We start from the raw sequence: 12439 nt of genomic DNA on the forward strand, positions 1-12439 counted from the left end.
TTCTAGAAATTAGGAAAAGTGTTTAGAATGCTGAGATAAAAGACAATTCACTAACTAAAACTTCTAAAAATATCTGTAAAATAATGCTGGTAATGGTAGGCTTTGCTGTCTTTTTTTCTATTTGAGTGACCTCATCATTTCAATGTTTGCTGTAGTATTTGCTATTTTTTGAGACTTTATATTGTGTTAGCTTTTGTCTATTTCATATAGTTTTATAAAAATAGCTGCTGGGTCTATTAAATTTCCTTTTAAAATTGTTTACAGATATAATTATATACTTTTTTCTCCTTTTGTTTGTTGTTGTAATAAATTATATAAAGACGTCTCGTAATATTCTAGCATCTTGACTTTACTCACTCTCATTTCATTATTTTCCTCGTTTTTTCAAAAGAGCCTCCAACTGGAAGTTTTATTTCATCTGTGACCCAAAAAAGTATTTTTTGTTTTGTTTTGTAAAATCTCTGGGTGGTTTATTTTCTTTAACATGCAGCCTGTTTCGCTTCTGAAAACTTTTTGAGACATCTTTTGTGGCCAAGATTATGATCTATATTTATATACATTTCAAGAATATTGGCAAAAATCATGTGGTCTCTGTTTTTAGGTTACCAAGCTAAATAATACATCATTCTTCCTAATTTCCCTAGAGCCTGTATATTTTGATCATTTTTTGCATATGTGTAGAGTCAAAAACTAGAGATGAATTGACCTTCAATATCCTAGAATATTTGTCTCATTATTTGTTTCTTGAATTTTGCTTTGTTGTGGATATGAACACCCTTACTTTTTGTTTTGTTTAATTTGAACACCATGACTTCTGTATTTTTGATTTTAACAAATTTTGTGGCACTTTGTCTTCATTGCGTCTTTTGTTAGATTCCATTTTTGATTCTGTACCTTTCAATATTGTCATTGTTTCATTTACATTCAGTGTTTTAAATAATGTATTTTTTTATAGTTTTCTGTTTTAACTTTTAGAACTCCTTATTGTTTTCCTTCTTTTTTCTCTCGAAAAATACAAGCTATATTTCCTTCTCATTTTATTTTCAGTATTTTATAAGGCTTTATAGGACCTGATTTCACTCAACCAGTGGTTACTTTCAATTATTCAAATTAATTTTGAATCTATATTTCTGTAAGTTTTAGCGTTGAATTTGAAACCATATTGTTCAAATTTTTCACATTTAAAACAAATTATTTAACTCAAATTTGCCTTTACCACTCAGCTCAACACTTTGTTTGTTAATATACTTTGAAGCTTTACATCAAGATAGTTACTACTATTTTGCAAGTAAAATTCTCCTCTTTCTAGAATAATTTTCTGCATATAGATCCTGTCCACACTTTGTTAGATATACAGCTGGGTTTTTCATATTTTTGGTGCTATTGTAAGTGGTATTGTTTTATTTCATTTCAAATTCCAAGTTTTTGGTGCTGGTATACACACAAGCAATTGATATTCGTATGTTACTTTGCATCCTGTGACCTTGCTACACTTATCATTAGTTCCAGGATATTGTTTTGTCAATTCTTTAAGACTTTTTGCGTAGACAATCATGTTGTCTTCAAGCAAAGACAGTTTTAGTTCTTCCTTCCCACCCTCTATGCCTTTAATTTTCTTTTCTTCTTTCTTTACTATGCCTTCCAGTAACATGTTGAATAAGAGTGGTAAAAGGGGACCTTTTTGCCTTCTCCCTGATCTTACAGGAAAGCATACAGGTTCTCAACATTAAATATATTAGCTATGAGTTTTTTATGGATGGCCTTTCTCAAGTTGATGAAGTTTCTCTCTTTCTAGTTTGCTGAGAACTTTGACATTAATGGATGTTGTATTTTGTCGAATGACTTCTGCATCAATTGATGTGATCATTCAGTTTTTCCTTAGCCTGTTGATGGGTGAATTACATTTGATAGATTTGAAATGTTGAACCATCCTTGCATGTCTGGAATAAACTTCCCCTGGTCATGTTGTATAATTTTTTTATGCATTGTTGGGTGCAATTTGCTAAGATTTCATTGAAGATTTTTGCATTAATATTAATGAGTCATTGGTCTGTAGTTTGTCTTTATCTGCTTTTGGTGTTACAGTAATGCTGGACTCATAAGAGGAGTTAAGAAGTATTCTCTCTGCTCCTATTTTCTGGACAAGATTGTAGAGAACTGGTATCACTTCTAAATTAAATGTTTAGTAGAATCCACCAGTCAAACCATTGGGGCCTGATGCTTACTTTTTTCCAAGTAACTAATTACTCATTCAGTTTTTAAAAAATGGAGACAGGCCTATTCAAATTATCCATTTCTCCTTGTGTGAGTTTTGGTAGTTTGTATCTTTCAAGGATTTGGTCCATTTTATTTAAGTTATCAAATTTGTCAGCGTAGGCTTGTTCATAGTATTCCTTTGTTATCTTTTTAATGTCCTTAGAATTAGTTTTCGTGATTCTACTTTTACTTCTGGTACAATATTTTGTCTTCTCGTTTTATTGGTTAGCCTGGGTAGAAGTTTGTCAATTTTATTGATCTTTTCCAAGAACAAGCTTTAGGTTTTGTGGATTTTTCTCTGTTTTCCTGTTTCCAGTTTCATTGAATTCTTTTGCATTGTTTTTTTTTTTAAAGATTGGCACCTGAGCTAATGACTGTTGCCAATCTTCTTTTTGTTTTTCTGCTTTTTCTCCCCAAAACCCCCCAGTACATAGTTGTATATTTTTTGGTTGTGGGTCCTTCTAGTTGTGGCATGTGGGATGCCGCCTCAACATGGACTGATGAGCGGTGCCTTGTCCACGCCTAGGATCCAAACCAGCAAAACCCTGGGCCACTGAAGCAGAGCATGTGAACTTAACCACTCGGCCACAGAGCCAGCCCCTCATTGAATTTTTCTCTAATTAATTTAATTTTTTTTCTTCTATTGGATCAGGGTTAAATTGCTCTTTCTTTTCTCTTTTCTTTTTTTCTCTTCTTTTTTCTAGTTTCCTAAGTGGGAAACTTAGATTTTTGAATTTAGAACTTTCTTTTTTTTTAATATATGCATTTAATGGAATACGTTTCTCACTAATCACTGCTTTTTCTGCGTCCCCAAATTTTGATGAGTTGTGCATTCATTTTCACTTAGTTCAAAATATTTAAAAATTTCTCTGGAGACTTCTTCTTTGACCCATAAGTTATTTAGAAGTGTATTTTTCAATCTCCAGGTATTTGAGAATTTTCCATCAATCTGTCTGTTATTGATTTCTAGTTTAATTCCTTTGTTTTCTGAGAACATACTTTTTATGATTTCTGTTCTTTTAAATTTATTAAGGTGCGTTTTATGACCCAGAATGTCCTCTATCTTGGTAAGAGTGAATTTTCCCTGTGATCTTGAGGAGTGTGAATATTCTGTGTTGTTGGATGGAATATCCTATTTATGTTAAATAGACCAAGTTGATTGGTAGTGATGTTCTGGTCAAACTGTATTAGTATTGCTTTTTTACCTGCTTGATCTATAAATTATTAAAAGAGGATTATTCAAGCATCTAACTGTAATAGTGGATTTGTCTATTTCTACTCATAATTCTATCAATTTTTACCCTGCATAGTTGATGCTGCGAGTTTATGTAAATACGTGTTAAAGATTGTTAAGTCTTCCTGGAAAACAGACCCTTGTTTCGTATATAATACCTTCTTTCTCATTCATAATTTTTCTTGTTCTGAATTTTCTTTGTCTGAAAATAATATAGCTGCTCTGTCTTTTGATTAGTGTTAGCATAGTATCTCTTTCTCCATTCTTAACCTGAGTCTTCATATTTAAAGCTTTTTTCTTGTTGACAATATATAGTTTTTTATGTTGTTTCTTCAGTCATTTTTGGCAGTCTCTGTCTTTTAATTGGAGTATTTAGACCATTCACATTGAAAGTAATTTTTGATATATTGGATTAATATCTATCATGTTTGTGACTGTTTTCTACTCATTGTATTTGCTCTTTGTTTTTTTCTCCCTGTTTTTCTGCCTTCTCTGGTTTTAATTTAGCATTTTATATGATTCTGTTTTATCTCTTCTGTTAAGACATCAATTGTACTTCTTTTTAATGTTTTTAGTAGTTGTCTGGAGTTTACAATATACATTTTATACTACTTCACCTGTAATACAGGTACCTTATAACAGAGTATTCCCAATTCCTTCCTCCCATCTCTAATCACATTGCTGTCATTCATTGCACTTATCTATATGCTGTAATCATCACGTGTTCTAATCTGGGATGTTTGTGTTCTTGGTCTGCTGCCAGGCTCCCATTCTGTGCTTCCCTTTACTGTCTCGTGGGTTGGATCCATTGGTTTCCAGTTTTCATGTCTTCCTCATTGCTGATTTGCATCCATGTTTTCTGCAATTCATCCTAATGTATTTTCCTAAGAGTATTTGGGTGTTGCTGAATATTATACATTCAATAAATAAATAAATAAGCAAACAAATAAATAAACTAGAACCACACTAGGTGACTTAGAGATTTTTTCAAGGTACTAATATATAAGGCAAATTTGGTGCATAAAAAAGCATATAATACAGAAAAAGAAAATCATATAATATTATAATATAATATGATGACAAAAAGCTCTGTAAGTATGAGTAAGGTATAGATATATGTAGATAGAATTATATGCTTACCAGGAATTTAGGGAAGAGTACATGCAAAGATATCAAAATGGATTATGTGGGAGCGGTGGGGACAGTTGTATGAATAGAAAGGAAGGAGGTATCTAGTTGGAAATAAGGAAAAAATAAAAAGTAAAATAGTGATTGCATGCATATTTAAGAGCATGTATAAAATTACATTTTAAAAGCTTTATATGTGTGGATTGGTATATACATAAAGAAAATTTTAGGAAAAGCACCCAAAATGGATGTTTGTATAGTAAAATTTCTCAGCCCTATGTGTCTGAAGTTATCCTGATTCGCTCTGGGTTTTGAAGGGCTGGCTCTACAGTCACTGTTATTGATGAGGTATCTCAAGCTATTCTTGCCATCATTCCTCCATACGTAACTGGTTTCTTGATGCTTTCTGGAAGCTTTTAAGTTCTTCTCTTTGTTTTTTAGGTGTTGTTATTTCACAGTTATCTGCCATGGTGATTCTTTGAAAATTCATTTTTCTAAGTACCTAATTGTGCCCTTTCAAAAAATACATGTCTTTCCACTCTGAGATATCCTCTTTTTCCCTGTCCAGCTGTCTTGACTCCAGTTATGAGGCTATCACTTACCTAAATTAATCCTTAATCTCTTCTATTTCTCTTGTTTACTTTTTTTTGCCATTTAATCTCTTTATGTTATTTTCCTCAGTTTTATTTTAGAACCATTTTAATAATTTTTTTATTTCTGAAATTATTTTTTAAAAATATCTAAGAGTACTTCATATTTCTCTGGTAGTTCTTTTTTCTTAGCATCATGGAGTGCAACATGTATTCTGAAATCTCTCTAAAAATATTGGTTTGGGGGATGTTTTCTCCTTTTTCTTATATTAGCTCTGTTTCTTCTAGGGTAACATTTTTCTCTTTTTTATGTTATTCTTTCATTCTGATATTGGAGAATTTCTTCAAATGTCTGTTGACTTGTGGTTATCTGTTCCTATCAAAGAAGAGGCTCCAGGGCCCACCCCATGGCTTAGTGGCTAAGTTCGGTGTACTCCACTTTGGTGGCCTGGTTGGTTCCCAGGCATGGACCTACACCACTCTCATCTGTCCGTGGCCATGCTGTGGAGACATCTCACGTATGAAAAGAGGAAGATTGGCAGCAGATGTTAGCTCAGGGCAAATCTTCCTCAGAAAAAAGAGAACCAAAAAAAAGAGACTCCAGAAATCAATCAATATGATTCACAAAATTAAAGACTAGAAAAGGAAAACGATAGGAAGATCTCAGCAGATACGTTAGATAAAATGCAACATCTGTTCATGGTAAAACTCACAACAAACTAGGAATAGACAGAAACTTCCTCAGTCTCATTAAAAATATACATATATATATATATATATATATACAAAAATGTAGAGAAAACCTTGTATTTAATGGTGATACTGAAAACAAGACAAAGAAGTCTGCTCTCACCACTTCTCTTCAACGTTGTATTTGAACTCATAGCCACTGCAATAAGACCAGAAAAAGAAATAATTGTTGGAAAGGAATAAATAAAAGAGTTTTATTTGCTTATGATATGATTGTTTTCTATAAAAGCCAAAGGAAATCTACAATATTTTACTAGAACTCACAGGTGAATTTAGGAAGGTTATGAATACATCGATAATATTTTTCCAAACCCATTCTATTTCCATACAGTAGTAAGAAGCAACTTAAAAATCAATACCATTTAAAGTAGCCTCAAAAACGATGTAATAACTAGGAAGAAGTTTAATGAAAGATGCACGTGACGTCTGTACTGACAACATAAACACTGAGAAAAACGACATAAAAGAGTAGACTCAGTATGGTTAAGATGTCTGTTCTCCCTGAATTTATCTATAGATTCAATAAAAACCCAATAAAAATCCAAAAGACTTTTCTTGTAGAAGTTGACAAATTGATTCCAAAAGATATATGGAGAACCAAAAGACTTAGAAAAGCAAAGACAATCTTTTCCTAATTGAGTTCAAGACTTTCTATAAGCTCTAGTTCTTAAACCAGTGTGCTATCAACACAAAGATAGATGAATAGATCAATGATATAGAACAGAAAATCCAGAAATAGACCCATTGCTTGTTGAATATTTTGCATACTTTCATTAATTTAGGATAGGTAAAGGTTTCTTAGAGAGTACACTAAAGTCATTAACCACAAGAAAAATTTTGATAGATTGAACTTTATCAAAATTAAAAATTTCTCCTCATCAAAAGACATGGTTAAAGAAATGAAAGGCAAGCCATGGATTGGGGGAAACTGTTCACAATATATACATCAAACAAAACACTTCTATTCATAACATGTAACAAGCTCCTACACATTAATAAGTATATAATTATATTATTACTATATTACATATAATTATTAATTATATATGATACATTATTATATAGTTATATATAATTATATTGTATAATTATGTAATAAATATAAATTAAATATATAAATATAAATATTTATAATTATAAATATATATAATTTATATATAAATATAAAATATTGTTATAATATATTATATAATATATTAATAGAGATATTTTATTCCATGTATGAAATCCAGTAACAGGCAAAATTAACATATGGTGCTAGAAAGGGCAGCAATGTTTGCCTTTGAGAGGCTGCCTGGCTCCAGGTAGTCACCTTGTGGATTAAGGAGTAGAAGATGCACTGTTCTGTTCTTCGTTTTTCAAATAACACATTAGTTTTCAGCATCCTGACTCCCTTAGAATCTCCACTGCCTCTTCAGAATTCCACAGGGCACATTGGTTGCTTTGTGACTCCTGGGAGCATCCTTCACCTACAATAGCAATTAGAGCTCCTTTGACCACTTTTTGTCTTATAGGTTTGGGTTGAAATCTCTCATCAACTCCTTGCCCCCTACCATTCTCTTTGTTATTGTAAATCCAGTTTCTTTATTAGCATTTTAGTGGGGTTTTTAACAAAAGAAAAGACAGACACTTCTTTGCAATCTGTAAAATTTAACCGGAAACTTTTTTTTAAATAGAATTCAACACAATAATATGACATTATTTCCTGATGCATGTTGGGTACTGGGAAGTGCCAATAATTCCCTTCTGGTTTGACAAAGAAATCTTACGAGTCTTCATCATATTTAGGAATACAAGATGTTGACTAAAACATTATTATCAGAGCAATAAACTGATAAACTAAGAACCAGAATTACAGACTCCGGTTTAAAATTACTTTCACAGGAAAGAGCAGCAATTTCTGAAGTCCAGATGCCTAAAAAGACTCGCTATATATGAGAATAGCACAGACAGATTTATGTTAACACAAAGCAGCAGTCCCAGGAGAAATAATTGATATTCTTGTGAAATTCTCCATGTACTACCATACCATATCATTATCAAGTCACATCTTATCACTTATGAACCAGTTTTTTTTTAAATTTTTTTATTACTTTTTCTCCCCAAACCCCCTCGGTACATAGTTCCACATTTTAGTTGTGGGGTCCTTCTAGTTGTGGCATGTGGGATCCCACCTCAACATGGCCTGACGAGCGGTGCCATTTCCGCACCCAGGATCTGAACCCTAGGTGAAACCCTAGGCTACCGAAGCAGAGCGCACGAACTTAACCACTAGGCCACTGGGCCGGCCCCTATGAACTAGTTTTGCAATGTGGGATGGTATTTCTCTTAACAGATACAAGTCATGGAGGGACACCTTGTTTTTATCTTTATGTGATTTATTTTTTCTTAGTTGTTAACTAAGATGCATTTTCAAGTTAAATCCTGTTATTATTACATTGTTTTTATTCCTCTGTGGATGGCTTTACTCCATCTCGGTTTTGTACAGATTTTTAAAAAATGTTAATTAACAAACTATTCCAGATATGTTTAGAAGATATCTTTACAATGGCTTTGATTGGAACAAATGACTTTTTCAATGCTATATGTAAGTCTTTCTTAACGTCCATGCTTTCTTCTATTATCTATTTGCGTATTGCTTCAATTCCACTTATTCTGGTCTCTACTCAGGACCATTTATTTTATATACATTGGTTCTTCACAGTCTGTCCTTCATATATAAAATCCTATGGCCATCACAAACATCTGAAATCTTGATGACCATTTTTTCATGGTGTCTTTTGTCCCCAGGATGTCCACAGAATACGAGAACATGGAAGAGAGGCTTCTCTATGAGGCTATATTCAGGCACTTCAGAAGACATAAGGTGGAGATTTCAAGTGCAATAAAAAAACCATTTCCTTTCCTTGAGGGCCTCTGTGACCGTGAATTCATCACCAAAAAGATGTATGAAGTAAGTAAAGTTTGTTATGTCACAATCTGGTTAACCAGCCCCAGACTAAGTTATGCTTTGTTATCCTGGACCCAAACATCAGGGCACAGCTAGCCAACTGAGGAGCCTCCTATGACTGGGGGACCTTTTCAATTATTGCTGTAAGTGTTCGTGTATGTAAAAAGGGAGAGGAGAAGCAGGCATCACCAGAGACAGTCCTGCTTCTGAAGGAATGGTGCTCCATGGTGCCCACTGGAGTTGGGGTGAATAGCAGTGGAGATTGGCTGGATCTGAAGCAGGTGTGTCCTACAGACGTATAATGCCTTGCAGGAATGCACACAATATAGCATAAGCTAAGAATTAAAAGTAGTTTTAATTGATTAATAAATTTAGTGAATTGATTTAATGAAACAATAATTGATACAGCATTTCATTTCAATGAGCTTTGGTTTAAATGCTTTGACCTGAGAACATTAAAGCACACACAAAATTGATGTCTTCTTAGGACAAATTTGAAAATGGATACTTGCTATATTTTGCCCAACAGTTTTCAGTTTTCTTCTCCTTTCTTTTCCTTTTGAATTTGGGTTATTTTAGCAATAGGTGTTGTTGGACATACAGAGATGCAAGTCTTCCCTTTGCGCTGTGAATATGCTTTTTCTATGGTAAAGTTCACAAAGGGGAGAACTGTCACCTGGCTTCCTGAGTTCTTCCACGCCAAGTCAGTTCAGAGCTTGTCCAATCAACAAAGCAGCTGCTCATCACCTGCTAAGTCTATTCCTAAAACATATGACCAAGTTCTTAAAGGGCCATGCAACATTTAACTTTGAACCCACTTTTGTTCTTCAGAATTGCTTCTTCTTACATCTAATGTAAATGAGTGTGAGAAGATCTTACTCACAAATGGGTATTTTTAAGGAGGAAGGATTTACTTGTTTCACTTAGTAGCCATACAAATATATAGAAATCCTAAAACTTTCCCTGAGAAGATACCTAGGTAGAGAAATTGGAGTACATTACCCATAAATTCACTTTCAAGGGCTCTTCTATAACTTGGAAGCCTGTATTTATATTTTCTCCATTCAATATTTTTTTAAGGATGCTCAGGATTCTTGTAGAAACCTGGTCCCTATACAAAGAGTGGTATACCATGTGCTCAGTGAACTGGAGAAGACTTTTGACCTGCCGCTTCTGGAAGCCTTGTTCAGCGAGGTCAACATGCAGGAGTACCCTGATTTACATGGCATTTATAAAAGCTTCGAAAAAGGTAATTAAGTTTATTAGTGACCTTTTGATGTCCAGTTTTTTTCCAACATGTATATATTAACCTCCTACCATGTGCTACACGTGGTGCTGGGCAGTGGGGATTTAGCAGTTTACAAAACACACACATCATGAGCCTTTTCAAATCTTAGGGCATAGTGGCTATGGCATGCAACACCCACCTGCAGGTCTGCTTAACTAGGCATTTAGGCTCACAGGACAACCAGAGCCACATGGCATCAGATTTACTTAGAAGGACAAATGACAGGAAACACAGCATCCCAACGGGGCAGTATCAGTTGTTCCTCTTCTTGGGGACCCCTTGCAGTGGCTAAGACAGCAGTCCACCCAGTTGTCTACTACCTGCCTCAAGTGACAGCTAACTGGTGAATGCAGAATCCACACTGGTTTAGTAGTACCATGCCCTTGGGAGTCACTATCTCATGTGACAACTCCAATAGCCATAACTCTTTGGGACCCCACCTTCTGTGGATGAGACAAGTTACAAGAGTTACCACCCTGAAGGAAGACCAAAGTATGGCTTATAGTCCATAGGTAGTCCCCCAGTTCACATGCAATTTACCAGTCATGGGTCATTTTTAACCCTAAACCCAGTGTTGACCTGGTAACACAGAAGAGAGGCCACCTTCATCAGGTTTCCAGAGTAATTACCGTTATTTATTTTGATACATGCTTTCCTGGCCATCTGAAAATTTTTTATGTGAGTAACAGCCTCATGATGTTTCCACTACACCTTTACCTTTTACGCTTGAGTAGCTCCTTTCTGCATGGGAAACATAGAGGCTCCCTTGTTGGGGGTTCTCTTTTCTGTCCCAGGGATGATGTGGGAACTTTACCATGAGGATCAGACCCACTGAGCTCTGAGTGACCTGAGGGTCGGAAATTCCTAACCGTGTAATTTTGAGGTGTTGGAAGATCTCTAATTGCTTTCTTCTCTCTTGCCTTCTCTCTTCAGTAATGTCAAACAATATATTTTCCCTGGAAAATGATGGAGAAGGGATGGTGGAGAGGCCTAATTACCATCTAAGCCTTGAACAAGGTGATTGCAACCTGATAAACACCCACTCTCATCTGCTACAAGGAAAAGGAAAAAAAGGAGATGGGGACTGAGCCCTGAGTGGAGATTGTGAATCAGGGAGACGTTGAAGGAGAATGGAGAAGACAGGAGGGTATTTGCATGAGCATCTAACCTGAGGCCAAATCCTGGAGGAGGAGCTCTGACAAGAGACTGTCAACAGGTCCAATGACCAAGACAAAGGAAGAGGAACCCAGTGTATCAGTAAACCAGATTTAAAGAGAATGACTACCTGGAAGTAATTTCAATTTAGAGAGGCCCCTGTAGGAGAAGATCAGTGTGAAGCTGTGAAGGGCTAGAACTCTGGGTCGAAGGTCAATTTCAAAGAGAAGACCCTTGTTTATGGCACAAGAAAGGACCAATTTAAATGTGGGGGATGTTGTTCAAGAACAGGAATATTCAAGGAAAATGGCAGTCATATAGAGAGAAGAGAAAAAGTAGTTGAGATGTGGAGAAGAGGATGTGGGCACTTTGACAGAGAGAGAGAGGAGGAAAGAGGGGAAATGACAGAGGAGAAAGGGTTAAAGGACACAATAAAAACAACCATATTATTCACATCTCAGTTGACTGAGCGTTTACTCTGGCACTTGTGGGTTCAGTGCTCATGGCTGCCGTTGGAGGATAGTATCACTTATGTGCCCATTATGCAGATAAGGAAGCTGAAGTCTGGAGACCATGTATGTAGTTGAGCTGGGGTCAAATGAGCAAGGATGAAACCAGGAATTCTGAACCCAGAGCCCGTGTTCTTAACCCTGTACACTACCCAGATAATCTAACAGAAAAGACAGAAATATGAAACAAAATAAGGAAATATATGTGGAGAGAAAAACATGGAAAAAAGAATACCAGAGCTGGAGGAAGTGGAGGAGAATCAGGCACTGAATCCTCATGGAAAGGCCAACAAGACAGAGTGAACAGATATGTAGAAGGAGGGTATGGAGTAAGAGGGGGTGAGGACAAGGCACCCAGACTTTGTAGGAACTGAGGTAAGGCTACCAGTCAGGGGCAGCTCTGGGGACAAAGGCAGGTTCACTATGGCTGTGGATAACAGGAAAAGCCATCAGCAGTTACCCAAGTGCCTCATAGAGGACACACAGTGAGAGGCCTGGCGGAGCCCTCTCAACCAGGGGTGCAGCTGACCCCAGACCCGACTCTGGGGGATGGAGTCTGACTGTAAGAGTTGGGTGGGA

General features: G+C 35.6%; 1 protein-coding gene across 3 annotated transcripts in view; it reads left to right on the plus strand.

The window, feature by feature from the left end:
* LOC100063634 (nuclear body protein SP140-like protein) overlaps positions 1-12439 on the plus strand; it is a 59826-nt gene that overhangs the window by 10017 nt on the left and 37370 nt on the right. For all 3 annotated transcript variants that reach the window (XM_005610680.4, XM_005610681.4, XM_070270639.1), the window contains exons 2-4: positions 8749-8911; positions 9989-10157; positions 11130-11213. In XM_005610680.4, the coding sequence (XP_005610737.2) occupies positions 8749-8911; positions 9989-10157; positions 11130-11213 (416 nt within the window). The remainder of the gene's footprint in view (positions 1-8748; positions 8912-9988; positions 10158-11129; positions 11214-12439) is intronic.

Source organism: Equus caballus, chromosome 6 (genome assembly GCF_041296265.1).
Source record: "Equus caballus isolate H_3958 breed thoroughbred chromosome 6, TB-T2T, whole genome shotgun sequence".
In the NCBI taxonomy this organism is placed as follows: Eukaryota; Metazoa; Chordata; class Mammalia; order Perissodactyla; family Equidae; genus Equus; species Equus caballus.